Here is a 19,190-nt window from a genome sequence, read left to right on the forward strand (position 1 = left end):
AACTTATTTTGCATTTGCAGTCATATAATTTCCCCACATATATGTTGTATGCACTCCCTCTAAGGACAAGAACGTGTCTGATTGAAGCTTTACTAGATTATGATTTACACCTACTCAATATACCCATTTGATAGATCAGTGAAGGGGAGACAGAGAGAATCTATATATATAAAAGCCTAAGCAACCGAATGACTGGTCGACCAGTGGCTGTGACACGCACTGACCACCTGGGGGCAGATGCTCAACGCAGGAGCTGGCCCCTGGTGATCAGTGCACTTCCACAGCAGGAGTGCCGCTCAGCTGACCGACCCGACCTATCCCAGCGGCCCACCAGCCCGAAGGCAGCCACTCACAACCTCAAGTAGTCCTGCAGGTCTAATCTCCGGAGAACGGACCAGGCACCAATGGACCAGTACCTCTGGCATAATCCCAACAGCGCTGCAGGCCTCCTGGAAGTTGTCCTTGGGCACTGCGGCCACTTCCCCTCCCTAGACACTCCGCAAGGAAGAAATGATATAAGAGCAGCCGCCAGGTGGCTCCCAACAACAGGCGAGAACTCAGTGGGATGGATCCGGATCCTGGGTCAGCAAGGGCGTCCCACCGCCCGCCCAGAAGGCCAATCACATCCCATCCTCCTCAGACCCCCTTGGGACGGGCACCAGACGCAGGGCTCATGGCTGGCACCGCTGCGGCAGCGAGAGCCTCTCCCGATCAGGACTGACTGGGCGCGAGCCCGCAGTGGGGCTGGGATAAGCAGAAGCAGTAGGCAGTGCTGGACTACGAGTTTCGGCCCAATCCCCACAGGCCACGCCGAGGGACCCAACCCATGCACAAACTTGTGCACCGGGCCTCTAGTTTAATATAATAGGTACAATAACATATCTGAAAAGAATTGAATCTTACTTCTTGTCTATCAAAACGGCTGTGCCATTTTGTTTATTGATAACAGGATGGCAAAGTATTTGGCAGTATTTATCTCCCTATGTTGGATGTTTGTAGGGTTTTTTTCTGCTACATGTCTAAATTCACTTATTCAACAAATATTTCAGAAAATACTATGAACCAAGCACTATTGCATAAAGTAGAAATACAGATGTAAACTAAATGCATAAGGTCCTTGCTCTCATGGAGTTTATATTCTTGAGTACAAGAACAAGATTAGCATCCCCCCAAAAAATTTCCAAGATAAAAACAATAGCATTTGAGGATATAATGAGATAAGAAATATTTGCAGTTCCTAGTGCCTTCCAATGCATTTAAGTTGACTGAGGAAAAAAAAGAATACCTTGGTTCTAATCATATGCTACAGAGGCAACAGGCCACAAAAGTTGTTAAGATCACAAACTCAGAACTTAAATTCCAGCTTAAGTCCCAACCCTCGCCCAGTAGCCATGTGACCTTGAATAAATTACTTAATCTCTCTATTCTTCAGTTTCTTACCTGCAAAATGGGGATAAATAATGGTACTTAATAATAAATAAGGTTGACCTGAGAATTAAGTTGATATGTGTAAAGTGAATGGAAGTACTATAATTTCAACTACTCCTACCACTTTTACTACTATTATTACTAAACTGGTGTAGAGTCGGTCTATGAACAAGCTAAAAGCAGTACATAACACATAATAGCAACTCAGTATTTAATTACTGACCAAATAAATGAACCAAATACTCAATTTCTTCCTCTGTGAAAAATGAACAAAAGCATCTTACAAGCTTTTAAGACTGTTAGGACTCAAGAGGACATAATCTATTGCAAAATGCTTTATTAAAACAACCCCCTAAAATCACACAAGAATAAGGTTTTCATTACTATCACCCCTAGACATAATAGCAAAACTGCAATGCTAGACATTATTTCCATTGTACATTTATACCTTCAAAGTATTCCTAACAAGTCCAATATGTTATTTGTCACCATGTGACTAAAGTCTAAGGAAGATACTAAGAAAGCCTAATAACCAAAAAAATTCCTAACAAGTCCATTATGTTGTTTGTTACCATGTGACTATATACTAAGAAAGCCTAATAACCTAAGAAATTAGATAACTAGATGAGCTGGGAGAGAAGTCTCGTAACAATAAGCAATTTTATAATCAGTCCATCTACAATTTACTCAGAAAAATAATACTCGGGCATACACACAAGGTATTAGGAGTTCCAATCTGAGAAGTGAACCGATATACAAAAATAATCTGGGAGACCTGGAAAAATAAGATGTTACCCCATCTGTCCTAAGAAGTTCAGAGTAACTCCTTATGGCTCCAAGGACGAGAAAGAGCAATACCATTCACCATGATCTAAAGTTAATACTCAAAAATCAAGCCACAGTACATCTTCTCCCCAGTCAACACAAACATGGTTTTAAGCCATACCATCAAGTTTAACATTACGTCCACAAAAAGTATAAGAAAACCTTCAGAGACTCTCAGAACTAGCCTCTGAGGATCACTGCACTACCACATCAGATTCTACATTTTCCCTTCCCTAAAGGCCTCATCTCTTAATGCGTTTTACTCCTATTTAATGCCCATATATAATCAATGATATTTATTGCTAATTCTGATCACTGCCAAACCTTTTTCATGGTTCCTCTGCTTTGACATAATCCAATACTTATTGGTTTAATAACAAGTAACTACGATAATCTAAGTAAAATAGATCAGCTAGGAATTTTAAACAAATAATTAACTCAAAGTTTACTAAAATGTTTAAGAAAGAAAACTCTCTTAACAGACAAAAAGTGTCATTTTATAAGTTAAATGTTTATATTTTCAACAACTGGAACTACACCAAAGGATTTCCAAGGTAGCACTTAGATATTTAAGAATCATTATATGCTAAATAGCTGACCCAATCAAAAGTAGGTAAAGAATACTGATATTCTAATTTTAAAATGGGTTTCTATTTTATTTTGTTTTGTTCAAGCTGGAGAAATTTTATTGGCATAAACATCAGTAAACACAAAACTAGCATAAACCTAAAACAAAATGCTTGTTAAAAGCAGCAACGTCACATTGATTTTTTGGCTCAAAAAGAGCAAAAAGTAATCAATTAATTCTCAATAATCTCTATTAAAGGAAAAAATAGTAGTATCAAACGATCACATATAAAGAACTTATTTACCTTTCCAATATGTCACAACAGTATTTTTAAAACAATAAGTTGCCCTTATGCCAATATTAAAAATATTTTTCATTTATTCATGAATAAATGAGTACCTACTGTCTGTAAGTACCTAGAGTCTGAAATATAGTTTAGCTATATAGTAGCAAACCAAACATCCCCATCCTGAAGCTTAAAATCATCAAGCAGATAATCACGAAAAAACAAAAATTATAAACTATTGGCCTGACCAAGGGACTCAGTTTTTGGAGTGCTGTCCCATACACCAAGAGGTTGCAGGTTCAATTCCCGGTCAGGGCACATACCTAGATTACAGGTTTAATCTCCAGTTGGGGAGAGTATGTGAGGCAATCTATCAATTTCTTTCTCTTACATCAATGTTTCTCTCCCCACCCCTGCCTTTCTCTCTCTCTAAAATCAATAAAAACATATCCTCGGGTAAGGATTAAGAACTTTTTAATTAAAAAATTACAAACTAAAATAAACATTGAACAATATTAACAAAAAAACCTCAACTTAGATTGGCAGGTTAGAGAAGGCCTCTCAAAAAAGTGACAGTTAAGCTTTAAAAAGGAATAAAGGGGAGGTGACATAGGGGATGTTCAGGTACAGAACAGAATATGCCAAAGCCTAGAAGAAAAAGTAAGAATACATGGCAACTTAAGGAACTGAAGGACAGCAGTGGGAATGCAGCAGAAAGTGAGGGAGAAAATGACACATAAGGCCAGAAGTAAACAAAAACAAAAGGTATTTTCTTAAAAGAAATGGGAGGCTTTAAAGGGGTTTTGGGTAAGAGAGTGATCTGAAAAGATTTCCATTTTAAGAATATCATTTTGACTACAAGATAAAATATTAGAGAAAGGCAACAATGTTTGCAGAATGCTAGTGAGAGGCCTTTACAGAATGAGAAATATTAAAATGATGACTAAAGGAGAAAATTTGAGAAGTTAGGTAGTTTGTGATGTTGAGATTGAAGCCTACAAGAATGCAAGTAGAGATATCATAAAGGCAGACATCTATCAATCAGTCAAAGCTAAGAGGAGAAGTGTGGGCTAGTGATATGCATTCAGGAGTTGATAGCATACAGACTGTATTTATAGCCATAGAACAGATGATTGATTACCTGGGTAAAGGTAGTGGGAAGAGGACTCAGAAACCCAAAGAAGCTCCAGCACTGCGAGTCTGATAGAGGAAGTAAATCTGAAAGAGACTGAAAAGAAATGGCCAGAAGTGTGTGAAGGAACTAAGAAGGATATCATGGAAAGCAAGAGAGTTTCAGGAAGGAAATAAAACAAAGGTCAATTTGGCCTAATGTCACCAAAAAGTCAAGATTTCCAGGTCAAACTGACTTGTAACAACAACAACAAAAAATACAAGGGAGTGTAGGGGAGTGGGAAGAGACACAGACAGATGAGGAGGAGGACATTTTTATATATGTGACCTAGAAAAAAATTATTATAAAATCTAAAACTCATAAATATTTCTTCAAAATAATGTAAACAGCCCTGGTAGGTGTGCCTCTGTCGGTCTGGTTTCCTCTGTGCACCGAAAGGTTGCTGGTTGGATTCCCAGTCAGGGCACATGCCTGGTTTACGGGCTCGATGATCCCCCAACCGCCTCCTCCACCCGCCAAAGTAGGGTCTGCAGGAGGCAGCTGATCTATTTCCCTCTCACATCAGTGTTTCTTTCTTTCTCTCTCTCTATCTCCCTTCCTCTCTCTAAATATCAATTTAAAAAACGTTTTTTTTAAATAATAAAAATAAACTAATGTAAACATGCCTTAAATTTTTTCCCTCATATAATCTTTCAATAAGCCATTAAAGCATATTCTTGCCATGACATAGTCAACCCTAACAACACAGTGACATGAAAAAAACCACTAGGATGCTAATATTGCAAGATCAGAACAGATCATGCTTTGCAGTTTCATATTTTTAAATCAAACTTTCTAAACAAGAAATAAATATAGTTGTTTTGCAATTCTGAAGCCAATGTTACAAAGACTGAATTCAAATTATTAGAAAATTAAAATGATTTTCCTGAAAATATAATTCTCATATAACTTTCAAAAGATATAAAATTTAATATTAATTCATTTAACATTTGAATTTCTACTGCATCCAGGTACACCACTGTGATGACTTTACCCACTTTTTTCTTGCCAAGAGCTCACAGGTAAATGTTGGTATGTTCTATAACAATTTCCATTACTTGTACTAATACACACATCAATGAAGCCTCCCTTTTTTCATGTTTTCAGCCACTCTATTATTTATGGGCATCAGCATTACCTCTTCTTGTTGTTCTGAGTAGTAGAATCAGAACTAGATTTTGATTTTAAAAAATGGCTTTTTATCCTAGCTCTGCTTTACTGCTATGTGTGGAACCTCAGACAACTCCCTTGACTTCTCTAATAAACAAAATAAGCTTCAGTTTATTCACTAGTAAAATAGAAAAGAATTTAATTCATAAGGCTGTTGAGATGGTTTAATGTGACAATAAATATTAACTGAATCTAATTCTAACATTTTAATCACTTCTATGAATTGAAGTGTTATTCTTATTTCTGTTAGATATAAGCAAAGCAATTCCACTCTTAAAATTTACATTATAAATTTTATAGATCAAATCTTGGAGCAAATCCTTATTAAAATTCACAAAGTTCTTATATTTAATAATGTAGTATTCCACTGTTAAGATAGGTGTGAATAGTAAACACACACGTATTTTTACACTACTTTCCTAAAAATCTCACAAAAGTGACAAAAGGGATATTTTTTTAAGATGTAAAGATACAAGGTCACATAAACTAAGAAAACAATAGCAACAAAAATTTGAAAGCTGGAAAACAGATGGCTGAGTGACAAATGACTTAGCAAAACACTAGGAAATCAAATCTCTAGCAAATAGTGGAGAAAACCAAGAATAAACCCAATTTAAACTGTAAAATCCCCAAAGGCTCAGGAATTGGCAATACCACATAACATCTAATGTGAGATGAGAGAGAGAGAGAGGGTGCTAAAATAAGGACGATGTTTTAAAAGTCTCTTTAAGCAGCAAGCCCCACAGATCCCAAATGGCCCTCTCCAACCCAAACAAAAAAAATGAAAATACATTCTCTGGAGAATATGAAACACAAGATCCCAAGATTGAGGAAATCAGGCACAGGAGTAGGCAGGAGAACATTCTGAAAACAGAGTGGAGACACATTTATGAGGATGCTAAGACTCCTCAAGACTCTTTACCCCATTCTCCTCTCCTCTTCCCTCAAAATGTAGGTAAGGCCTTCATGCAAGAAATCAAGAGCCTTCTATAGGGAATCTAACCTACTAGGAGGAAAGACCTGAAGACACTGATATCAAAAGTCTTCCAACCAAACAACCCAGCCTGGTTTACTACACAGTGAAGTTAAAAAAGACTTTCTAATCAGTGTTTTCTTCCCCTACTCTTACACAAACCACCTAAGGAAAGGCTATAACTTGAAAAATAAAGACCAAAACAAATAAAAACTAAAAAAAAAAAAAAAGCAGAAAGAAAACTGGAGGATACATCACACAGGGAGAAAAAAATCCTAACAAAAGACACCTATCATTTATATATTCATTATATTAGAAAAAGTACTATCGTTTTTATAACAGGATACTATTTAAAAAGAACAAAAACAAAAGCTCTTGGAAATTAAATATATAATAGATGAAAACTCAATAAAAGTAGAGCAAAAAAAAAGGAGATGAAAATAGGAAAGAAAATTTGAAGACTGGTCAAGAAGGTCCATTATCCCAATAAGAGGAGTTTGAGAAAGGAAAAAAGAAGGGGGGAGGGAAAAAATGGAAAGAATCATTCAACCTCATTCAAGAAAATAATCCCAGGATTAAAAAGATGCCTCCAGACTGAAAGGTCAGGTCCAGTACTCAGCACCATGGGTGAAGAGACCCACACTAGAACATTCTCATTGTAAAATTTCCGAACTCTGGAAACAAGTACAATCCTTAGAGCTTTCAGAGATTTCAATAATGAGAGAGGAAGGAAGGAGAGAAACAAGGGGGAAAAAAGAAAAGAAAAACAAAACACATACACCAGTGATGGCGAACCTTTTGAGCTCGGCGTGTCAGCATTTTGAAAAACCCTAACTTAATTCTGGTGCCGTGTCACATACAGAAATTTTTTTATCTTTGCAACCATAGTTAAACAAAGATTTATATTTTTTATATTTATTTTATATATTTAAATGCCATTTAACAAAGAAAAATCAACCAAAAAAATGAGTTCGCGTGTCACCTCTGACACGCGTGTCATAGGTTCGCCATCACTAACATACACACAGGTCACACACTATATAGAAGGAATCAAAATGGCTTCAAACTCCTCAAAAGCAATTTGGAAGCTAAATATCAACGGAACAAAATTATAAAATAACACAATTTCCCATCTGGTATTCTTTACCTAACCAAAGAATCAAATAAGTGTTAGAGTAAACTAAAGCGATTTTAAAACATGAAGTAAACCAAAAATAAACATGACATGGGTCACTGGAAAAACAGAGATCCAACCACAGAAGAAAATGAAGAGAATCCCATGATAAAAGTTGGGTACCAAGTCTAGAGGGCGATCAGTCCATAATGGAGGTCAGAGGGATTTGAGAGACTTCCTCAGGAAGGTAAAACTGATAACACCTGATATGTCCGAACATCTTGAAAGACATCTAATGGAAAGTTGAACTAGTCATAACTATTGATATACAGATATGTAACTAAGAATTCCTTATCAACTCTTTAGTCTCCTACACTTAAGTACAAGCAGACAACCAAGAATTACTGGACACCTAATAAAAGGCTCTATCATAAAAGGTGAAGCCCAAAACATACAAAAATGGGCAAAAGGCACTTGAAGGAAACAGATTATGCTGATACAGGAAAACTTGGTGTTGAGGGGAGGGGGGGAAAGACTCACAAACAGTTCTATATGCTAAAGAGTATATAGAAATATATATACTACATATACTAGTATACTATATTTATTAGACAGCTGGGGTGGGATGAAAGAAGGCAGGCAAGTTCAGGACATTGTACAGGATAGGAAAAGTAATCATTTTTACAAGAATACTGAATAATCAACAGTGATATAATATCATAACTATTAAGAGGAAGGAATACTGCTAAGTACATGATGACAACAAAGTTAAATCTTCATTTTCTACCCAAGAAGCTAATAAGACCAAAAACAAAAGAACTATTTTATTTAACACACTAGAGGCCCGGTGCACGAAATTCATGCACGGATAGGGTCCCTAGGCCTGGCCTGTGATGAGGGCCAATCATGTTCCCCACCCCTGCCACCTTCCTGCCTCCTCCTTCTCTGGCTCCCTCAGCACCCTGCCGCTGGTTGCCTGCCATGTTCAGCGCCACCCCCTGGTGGTCAGCGCACATCATAGCGAGCGATCAAACTCCCATTCTCCTGGTCAAACTCCCTAGGGGACACTGCATATTAGCCTTTTATATATATAAATTATATATATAGATACTTATGTAGGGCATATGAGTTAGACACAGTTCTAAGGGCTTTCCAAATTCCTTTAATTCTTATAACAAACCTACGAATTAGGTACAACTAATCCCTATTTTTTAAAATGAGTAAATTGAGACACAGAGTTTAAGTAGTCCAACATTACATAAAACTAGTAATTGACAAACCTAAGCAGTCTAATTCCAGAGTCCATGCTTGTAACCAATACAAGTTATTTGGAGACTACAAGGTATTATCACAATAATAACTTATAAAAGGTGAAAGTGATTGCTTCTGGAAAAGGGAAAATGGAAAGGAAGGGGGCAGGAAGTTTTTGTTTTGATAACCATGTAAATTATTTGACTCTTTGTGTAGGTACACCCTAAATAAAATTAAAACTTGTAATTTAGTATTTCACAGTTAATGTATTTAGCTGATGCTACCATCCTCGAAAATAGGCAAAATGAATATAACTCTTATTTTATAGGTAATTCTCATTTCTCTTTAATAAATATTTGAGGGCCTACCGTATAACAGGCACTATATTTAGAAGGTCAGTATCAATTCACCTCAATGAATGGTGAGGTAAAAGAGGTACAAAAAGCAAATCTTATTCATTTCTTTTCAATTTGTTGCATAAATTGTATGATCCTGCATCTCTGACATATGACAGAATAAAATTTAAATAATGATAGAAAAGGCATAGAAAGGTCTGCTCATTAATTAATTCAAAAAATATTTAGTTCTTGCCCTTGAGGAATTCAGTCTTATGGGAAAGATGAGTAAACATAAATTGAATGTGTATAGTGCCTATACAGAAAAACACCAAAAAGTGCTATGGAAACAACATTCCTTGGGTGAAGAGAATGCTTCAGAGGGAACATCTGAGCTGTCTTGAAGAATGAATAGAAGTTTGAATAATTTCACATTAAGAGACTGTTCTAATAATCAGAAAACACAAAAAATTATGTATCAGTGTCAAATACCTCTATCTTTCCCTGTGTTGAAAAGGTGAGTTCATGCTAAAGACTAAAATAAGAAATTAAGACCTTTTAATGAAAATGACTTTTTAAAAACAAGATATGCAATCTTACTGTCTGATCCATGTTTCTAATGTTTATAGTCTCTCCTAGCGACCAAAAAGCATTTCCACATGTCTAATAAACATTTTAAAATTTAAAGTATTAAGAGTGTTATTTCAAAAGATTACTACAGAATAACTACCCTTGATTTGTCCTACATCCAAAAGTTTAACATGTTTTTAAGTCATAATATTTAAATTATAATGTACCCCTTTCTCCCATGACAGACAAACAGGTGACCAAGCCCTGAATATGCAAGTGACAGAAACTAATGAGAAGAAAAGAGAAAATCATTTTTTAAATCATTATCACTTTTTTCTCTTGTAGATATTCTCAAATTTCCTTCCAAGCGCAATTTAAATAAAACATTTTTTCCCAACTATAGTGACAAAAGAAATAATCTGTAGCCAAATACAATAAAGAAAATAATATATATATTTAACCTTTCTGACCTTTAGAGTATTTTAGGGATGAAACATTTCATTTTTCAGAATTTAAAAAATAACTTTGAAACAAAAATGTTCCAGATTTGATGACTTTACTTTGATGTTAACTTAACAAAAGCTCAAATATGTAGTAAATTCAAAACAGTCAACTCAAGTTACAAAACTTACCTTAGCAATATTTAAGTTACCAAAATTTAATCAGATTTTTCAGTCTTTCTTTATGTCCCTTTAATTCTAAACCTTTCTGTACAAAATTTGTGCCTAATTAGTCTTTATCCAGTTACTATATGGAAAAATTAATTTTATACTAATACCTTAAACTGGGACTCTATCCCTACAGTTAAAAACCTAGTTGAAGGTAGCAAAAATCTGACTTTAATTGTCTGGAACAACAATTTGGTAGGAAGCTCTATCATGCCTAACCACCAGGAGGAAAAAAGGGGAAAGTCATGCCAGGAGACCACAAATGCTAATTAACAAAAATCATGGCAGGTTTGAATTCAAAATGTGTGGTTTTCATTTATATATTTCACGGGTCTTCCACTTCTCTAAATTTACCACCCATATAATACAGCTATTTTTATAGGGACTTCATCCTTTAAACTTAGGAAACATTAATATTTGGGGCAAATAATTATTTAAAATTATAGGTGAATATTAGCAATTACAAATGAGTATTAGCATATGATAAAACTAAAAGTTTAACAATAACTATAATAGGCTATTAAGAAAACTACCTCCTACAAAAGATCTACCTTTTAAAGTACAGTTTTGTATATGGTACAGAATACATTTGGTTAGATAACAATATTCTAATTATATGGCTATTAGAAAAATAACAAAAATCTTGAAAATAAGATTTTAAATTACTTCAGTAAACCATGCCTTTACCTTCTTTTAAGTAACTAAAATATCATGAAAACCTTACTGAAACAGTTGGTCTTTTTCTAAAACTGCAATTTTTTGAAATATGCCCAATTCTTCCAAAGTGAAAATCCCAAATATACATTTAGGATATAAATGGTCCAATTGGTTTGATGAAAATTCAATCACAAAAACCTCCGACTAAAACTAAAATAATTAAATATCTTTCAAGCTTACAGCTCCACAGTGAAAATGTATAGCCTTTGTCATAACTCCTTTGATATTATTTTATCAAGATTAGTCAGACTGGCAAATCTGTGAAAACATTTCTTTAAAGTCAACTTAGTTTACAGCAATTAGAATCACGAGAGATTTCACAACTTTTCTGGCTAGTGGGCTTTAAAGACATAATTTAATTCAATAAGTGTGATTAGCACATTAGTTCCAATTCAATTAAGAAAACACTAGTTTAATAATATATCTTAGGCTTTATGGGGGTTTTTTATAAGGGAAGAAGGGACCAGGTGGAGTAGATTAGCAAAACAAAGTCTTATTCTCATGTCTCTATAAATTCAACCCCCCAAGACTTACTTTCTTTACTCTTAAAATGGCTACCACCTTGATCTACTATGCAAAAGCAAAAATGTACAGCATACGACCATCAAAAAGAAATCTGGTTATTTTGACAGTGTATGCCCTCTTCCCGCACCAAAAAAAAACTTTTGAAGATTCCCATTCCTCCTTCACTGTTCAGACAAAATGAGCATTAAATAAGTACACAAAGTTGGTTAATTACAGTATGAAAGCAATCTATATAACCCAGATCAAGTCATCTTTCCTATAATGTCTGACTAGGAAAAGCAGGTAACAGTATCTTTCACAGACTACGATAAACACAGTAGAACTGAAAAAGATTGTCCAGTCTAGTAAGGGAGGAACAAATGTGGGAACCACACCCCTCCCAAGAGAAGATGGTAAGGATTTTAGTAATTCAAAAGAATAGATTAATTATTATATGGGTTAGCAAAAGTTAAGTTTCTGTTCAAAATTAATCTTTAAAAAGCATTTTATAAATAACAAAACCACTTAGTGCTCCCAAACCTATTCTTAATGCTCAGTAACTATTCTTTCAAATAATGTTTACATATTACTATTACTTACACCATTTCCTATCCACTCTGAAACCATTCCATAACACTCCTGCTCTAGAAAACATCACAAAGATGAATTTTCATACAAAAGTGAAAAAATATATAATGCTTTAGACTAATTTGTGCATATATATATATATATATATACACATAGCTACTAAATAAACTCTGAATCTGTTGAATATCTGCAGAAATAGGGCATGATCTTACCTCTCATCCTCTCCATCCACCAGGGGTGTCGTCAGCGGTAGCACCTTCAACGGGAAAAGAGAAGCAGAGGCTGCTAGGCTGCTGCTACTCCCATCTGAAACTGCTGACATTCCCCCACTGTCACCACTGATAGTCTGAGGTAAGCCAACTAAAGAGGGTTCCGCTGGGCGCCTGGCATCTTCAATTTGGCTTCCAACTGCCTGAGCTAATGATTGTGCAGAGAACTGAGAACTTAGTGATATCTGTTGTGCCAAAGGCAAATTTATATTAGTTGCTATCAAGGGAGGTTGACTAACACTTTGAACCACACTACCATTTTGAGTGGCAGGGGTTTGTGCTATATTCTGTGGTGGAACCAAGTTTGTTGGAACAGAAGGCATTGCAGAAGGACCAGCTGAACTAACCTGATTTGTAACAGAAATACTACTAGCAGAGGGTACAGGACTAACTGCAGGCAACTGCTGTGAGACAACTCCTTGAGCTACTGATTCTACTCCTTGTGGCTGGGGAGGCACAGTTAACAATGTACTTTGAGGTGCAATGACCAATTGTTGAGGAAGGCTTGAAGCACTAGTTTGAATTCCCTGATGAATAACCGCAGTTTGAGCAGGTGGAATTATTTGTGAAGATGGAGGAGCACCTTGCTGAACAACTGAAGGTGTGACTTGGGAAGAGACCTGCTGCATTGCAGTGGGTACATTTGCCTGTTGAACAATATTTGCAACTTGACTGCCAGTAGGTACAGCAGATACTGCTGTTTGAACCTGGCCAACAGGCTGGCCAGATGCCCCTGCAGGTTGTGCTTGGACTGCTGGGGGCTGCACTGGCAACTGGATACTCTGTGGCTGAACCATAGGAATCAACGTGGTTCCTCCTCCCACTCCTGCAGAACTGGGCTGACCAGAGGGCACTGCTGTTTGAAGAATCGGCTGCTGCTGTACATACTCCGAAGTAGGAATTTGAGTCACTGGTTTACCATGACCTGGGGCCATCTGTGTGGAAACAATCGATTGTTGTCCATATTGTAACTGCTGGGGTGGTGTCCCTGGAAGGGGAGCTTGCACAGGAGGAGCCGTCTGAGAATATGGCAATTGGGGTTGAGCCAAACTAGAAATGGAAGGCTGCTGACCTAAAGCTGAAGTTACCCCAACAACATTAACAGGTGATGGTTGGACACCAGTTGCAGCATTGATAGTGGCTTGTAGAGGTACTGGTTGAACACCTTGCTTTTGTTGATAGCTCAGTTCTTGAGGCTGTAATTGTACTTGTGAGATCTGTGACTGAGAAACAGTCTGTGATATACTAACTGCCGGAACACTCTGTGGACCAGTGCTACTGAAATCCATCTGCTGAAGGGCCACACCTTGAAGAGCTGGTTGTGGCTGCTGCTGCTGCTGCTGCACCACCACAGTAGGGGCTCCCATCTCTCCACTTCCCACACTCTCTGTGTAGTGACTCAGTGTGCTGACACTACTGCTCACGGAACTCCCACTAGTGCTCTCCCTCTCAGAAGTCACTTCTATTGGGTTTTGTTTTACAGTTTCCACCACTTTATTTATAACCACACCTTCTGTAACAGGTACAGCATTTTCTTTCTCATAGAACTCAGTGCAAGTCCATCTACCTTTCTTAAAGGGTTCAGAACTAGCATCTAACTTCACAACTCTGAACCTTGAAGTGTTAACTGTTGGTTGTTGCTGCTGACTTGAAATTGATCCCACAGTCATCCCTGCAGCTGCATTAGGGACACTGTTAACAACAGCAGAGGAAGAAATAGTACCATTGCCCATGCCACTTAGGATATTCACATTAACACTGCTGTTAACTCCAGGCCCAACACTCCCGCTAGCAGCACTAGGAATATTGCTTGTATTTATATTAGCATTATCAAGCACGCTGCTCGTCACATTAGGATTAAAACTACCCACAGCAGTAATGTTAACATTATTCACTGCATTAGTGCCAGCAACAGAATTTATACCTATACTGCCGGTAGTACTGGGAGCATGGATATTAGTCATTATGGATGCAGGTGAGCCACCCGATGATACAGCAGAAGTTGGTGCAGCTGGTATAACACTGTCAGAGCTCCCAGCTGTAGAGAGTTTTCTGGAGAGTGGGCTTGAGGGTGGCCCTCCAGGAATGGATGTACTGGCCACACCAGCATGGGAAGGATGGTGGTGCCCATGGTGGAGGTGGTGCCCATGATGAACGTGATGGTGGTGATGGAGGTGGTGTGGATGAGCATTCCCATTGATCACAACATTTTGTTGTGGAAGGTGAGGCAAATGAGGCTGAGGAAGGTGGGGCTGGTTGGGAGAGACTGCCCCAGGTGTCTCAGCTTCCTGGAAGTTATTTAGTGTCTCTTCTGAGGAGCTACGTTCAGGTTCTCCTAAGTCAGTAGCCCTGGAAAGGGACACATCAAGGATCTCGGAAGACGACAGATCTTCCGTGTGAGACTCATCCAAATCGTCGTAGCTCTCAGTGTCCTCCGCTATACTGTTGTTAGAGCTGATGCTGGCAGAGATCTGAGCCGGGGTCACGCTAGTGATCTGGAAGCCACTTTTCTTTTTCATCTGAGTTCCGCCTGGTGCAAGAGGCTGTGTCTGTAGCTGAGCCTGCGAAAGGAGGTTCAGGCTTTGTGGAGGCGGAGGCTGTGGTCCCAACGCACAAGATGCGGCAGGAGGTGGCGGCTGGAGCAGCGACGGGGGCGGAAAATCCTCGGAAGATGTGGCATGACTACCAACGCCGGTACCTGCTGCATTGAGGGCAGAGGCGCTGCCGCTGCCGCTGCCCCTTCTAGGGAACATTGCCGGGTGCGCCATCTTCCTAGCACTCATGTCTGCAGCCGCCGCGGCCGCGGCGGTCTCAGGCGGCTGATGCATTGTGTCGGGGACCGGGGGCGGAGGAGGCGAGTGCAATTTCCTTCTGCACGGTAATCTTTGTATTCAAGACGCCGGGAAGGAAAGCGGGCCCGACGCTCCGCCCGGCGTGATCCCTCCTTCTCCTCCTCCTCCGCCGCAGGCGCCGGCCGCTCCTGCCTTCGAGGGCGAGCTTCGGGAAGGGAGGATGAACGAGGGTGAACAGGGCGGGCGGGGACCCGAAGGGGGTACCCCCTCAGTCCTTCACCATTCACTTTCCCCTCTAGCCTCACACCCCTCTTTATATTCCGCCTCACGTGGGGTGCGGGGCAGGAGGGAGGGGGAGACCAGGGGCGGGGGAGACAGGAGAGGGGCTGGCAAAGCCGAGAAATGCCCACCTTCTCCGGGCAACTCCGAAGCTACCTCGACCCCTCCTCCCGCCGGCCTGGCGGCGGCCGCAGCCAAACCCTCCCGGTCGCTCCGCACGAAGGCAGCGCGGAGCGAGTGTCGCCTTCCCCTCGCCGCCCCCGGCACCGCCGCCGCCGGCGAGCACCGAGCTCAGTGTCGCTCAAACCTCCCCTCCGGGCCCCGCGGGCCCCGCTCGGCCCTCCCCCCACGCCCCGCGGACCCCTTCAAACCCCCTGAGCTCGCGGTGGCTGCTCCGGGAGGAAACGCTGGCCAAGGCTGGAGCCGGGGCGACGAGGCTCCGAGCGGGGCGGCGGCGGGGCGCCCGGTACGGTGAGCCCAGCAACGAGGCGCGGGCGGGCGCGCAGAGACGCCGGGTCCTCGCGGAGCACGGCCGGGGTGCGGCGGCGGTGGCAGCGGGCGCTCAGGGACCGCTCCATCACTGGCAGCCATGGAGCCCGAGCATTTTTCTCCCTCGGGGCAGGCGCCTCGGCCGGGCACACGTCCTCGGGAAGTCCGGGGCCGGCGCCGAGCCTCCCCGAAGGGCGGCGAGCGGTGCGCTAGCGCGGAGGGTGCGAGCCGCTCGTGTCCTCTTCCTCCGCAGCCGGCTGGTCCTCACCCCGCTGCTCCCGCGGCCCGGGCGGGAGGGGCCGCAGGCGGCGGCGACGGCTCCTCACTCGGCGGCGTTGGTGGCCAGACGGGCTGGTGCAGCGACTGCAGCCGATGCCGTTCAAAGGAACGAGAGGTGGGGTTGGTCGGTGTCGGCAAACGGGGCGGGCGAGTGCCGCGGGAGGGCAGCGGGCGGGGAGGGGGCGGAGGTGGTTGTTACTAGTGCTCTTCTCCGGCTCCACGGTATCCCCCGGTCTCTCGCGGCATCGGGAGAGGAGGGACCAGCGCCGGAGCGCAGGAGGAGGAGGGGCGAACGCCGGCCGGAGAAGGCGGCGGCGGGGGGGAGGAGACCGACCGGGGAGGGAAGATGGCGTCTGCGCATGCGTCCCGGCGCCGCAGACATAAAGCCGGGTCCGGCGGCGAAGGCGGCGGCGGGTGTTCGGGCCTTGGGTGCGCTGACGGAAATTGCCGAAGACTGGCGGAGGCGCCGAGGCCGGTGGTGGGGGCGGGGAGCTCCGCCGGGGAGCGAATCGGGTGGGCCCGTGAGACCGCCCGAGTGGGGGTGGGGCGGGATGCGGGGCGCGCGCGGGTTAGGTGTGTCCGCTCTTTTTCACACGCGGCCGTCGCGCGCGCGCGGGCACGCGGCGGAGAAGGGAGCGTGGCGGGGAGGTCGCTGGAGCCGGCGTCGGGTGTACGCGCCCTGGGAGGTGTCCCCTCGCCTGCGGAATGGATAATGAGGCTTTTCTCCGCAGCGACAGCATCACGAGTTTCAGTTCCCAGGAGCCCGCCGCCGCCGCCGCTGCCGCCGCCACCGCCACGACATGAGTCAGGCTTTCTTCGCGCGTGGCGGAGCCCTCCTCGCGGACCTCGCCGCACCTGGGCTCCTCCCGGGCCCGCGCCGCCCTGGCCCCCTCGCAGGATGACGCCCTAGCGCCGGGAGCTGCGGGGTCCGCGCCAGGGCGGTGGCTCCGCACGATGGGTGCTGCCTTTTGTGTAGCGCGGTGCCGGCTGCCATGCGGCCCCTCGCCCTTCGCCCGGCGGGGGCCGGCCCGCCGCGCAGACAGTGCCGCTGTTTGCGGTTAACTGGTTCCGAGAGACGGAACGCTGGGCGGACGTCCGTACCTGGAGGGAGAAGCCGCCCGGCTCAGGCGCTCGCTGACCTCAACAGGTGGAGCCCGCCTCCAGCAGGGGGGCGGCTTTTCATGGAATGGTCCCGGCTGTAGCCCCCGCCGGTTTGACTTAAAAGAAAGAGTGGCCTCGGCAGCGTGGTAACACGGGTGCAGTCAAAAGTGAAGACTACTTTTTAGGAAAGAACCAGTGGCGATTCGAGTTTAAAAACAAAAACCTGCATGGATCTGACCGTATTTCTACAGAAGCAACGCTACCTTTGATGGGAGGCAATTTAGTGAAGTTGCTTCCCTGGCATTAACGTGTTAAAACATTCTAGACCTAAGCATTTTTTTTTTTTTTTTTTTACTAGTAGGCGAAAATGTATTTCTGGCCCAGGAATTTAAAAAATAACAATAATAATATGGCAAACCCTAGAGATAATTTTTTTTTTTTTAGCTAGGTTCTAAGTTGGGGGACTAAACTTTTATAGTTCGACCTGATTCAGGAACTTTTGCAGACTTAGCATCTACAATCCTCTCTGAAGTGCTTGTTAAAGCATAAACGGCTATAGTCTTGCGCAGGATCTGGACAGACGTAGTTGTCAAATTAACTTGTTGCCTTTAGGTTTCTCTAAACTTTTCCCCTCATTCCATCTCAAAAATTCATGTCACCATTCTCTTATATTATTGGACAGAAGTACACCATCAATATCCCATGTATCAAAACTATGGTATATTGTTGATTTTTCTGTGGTTTCACCCCAAAAAGCAGGACTACATTTTTTTTTAACATTAAATTACTAATGTGGAGCTCTGTGCTAAGTACAAAATTTTGGTGCTGAGAAATAGTGAAAGTGATATGCAATAAAAATCAAATATGTTTGATAAGATTCTTCTTGTTTTGTGATATTCATTAATACCTGAATGATTGTATTTTTATATAATTGACCATTTGTGTATTTTACAAAAGTATTTCTTTTTTTTAATACCCCAAATGCTTTTATTTCAGGTGACATGCCTGTAATGGTTGCCATCCATTGTTGAAATGCAAATCTGATGTGCTTTTTCAACAGTTTTTGAATGGAAAATGTAAACTATCCTAGCCAATTGCAACTGCAGTGGAATATTGAAGGGCAAAATGTGTTTCTTTGGGCTACAGTGTGAAAGAAAATGCTCTTGGTCTCTCAAAATGTTGCCTTAGGTCAGAGTTTTAAAAATTATCCCAAACAACAGCTCAACACTCCCTCGGGGCACCTTAATACCCTCTATGATCCTGCTGATATGGTTAGAAGCAGAAGAAACACCTATAATAAAGTTTTACCCAAAGTGGAAAGACTAAGTTATTGAATAATCCTATAAAAGCAGATAATTGTACCAATAACCAGGAGTAAAGAGTATTGCTGTTTTGGCTGTTTTTATGTAGGAATATTATTTCTTTTAAAAGAGAATTTTATTTAAAGAATATTTTCTAGGATAACATAAGAAAATATGGTCTTTTCAAATGTTTTTCCTTTTTTGTCTGCCATATCATTTTCAAATTCCTGTTTTAGCTGCCTTGAATCCCATTAAGATATAAAGAGCAACTCTGCAATTATGGAAACCTGAGATAAAAAAAAGTCTGTGTGTGTGTGTGTGTGTGTGTGTGTGTCTTTCCCCAACTCCTCTCTGCCAACATTTCTATGACCAGCAATATATGAACACAAGTACATTAAAACAAGAAGAAGCACTTAAAAAACTAGGTGTTATCATGTTACTACCACTTAATTTATAAAGTCTGGACTTTTTTACACTAATATTGAATGCCTACTGCTATATGTAATGAAGTC

At 41.6% G+C, this 19,190-nt stretch overlaps 1 protein-coding gene across 8 annotated transcripts in view; it reads right to left on the minus strand.

Moving 5' to 3' along the window:
* TSC22D1 (TSC22 domain family member 1) overlaps positions 1 to 16,570 on the minus strand; it is a 171,250-nt gene extending 154,680 nt beyond the window's left edge. For 4 of the 8 annotated variants that reach the window (XR_011470771.1, XR_011470773.1, XM_070409028.1 and 1 more), the window contains exon 1: positions 12,381 to 16,570. Coding sequence is in view for 5 of the 8 variants with exons in the window: in XM_070409028.1 (XP_070265129.1) it covers positions 12,381 to 15,265 (2,885 nt within the window). In the remaining 3 variants the exon portion in view is untranslated. The remainder of the gene's footprint in view (positions 1 to 12,380) is intronic. The other 4 variants (XR_011470772.1, XM_070409029.1, XM_070409030.1 and 1 more) reach the window with 2 other exon arrangements.
* Positions 16,571 to 19,190: the final 2,620 nt, after the last annotated feature.

Source organism: Myotis yumanensis, unplaced genomic scaffold (genome assembly GCF_028538775.1).
Source record: "Myotis yumanensis isolate MYYU_CA2020_CCGP unplaced genomic scaffold, mMyoYum1.0.hap1 SCAF_3, whole genome shotgun sequence".
In the NCBI taxonomy this organism is placed as follows: Eukaryota; Metazoa; Chordata; class Mammalia; order Chiroptera; family Vespertilionidae; genus Myotis; species Myotis yumanensis.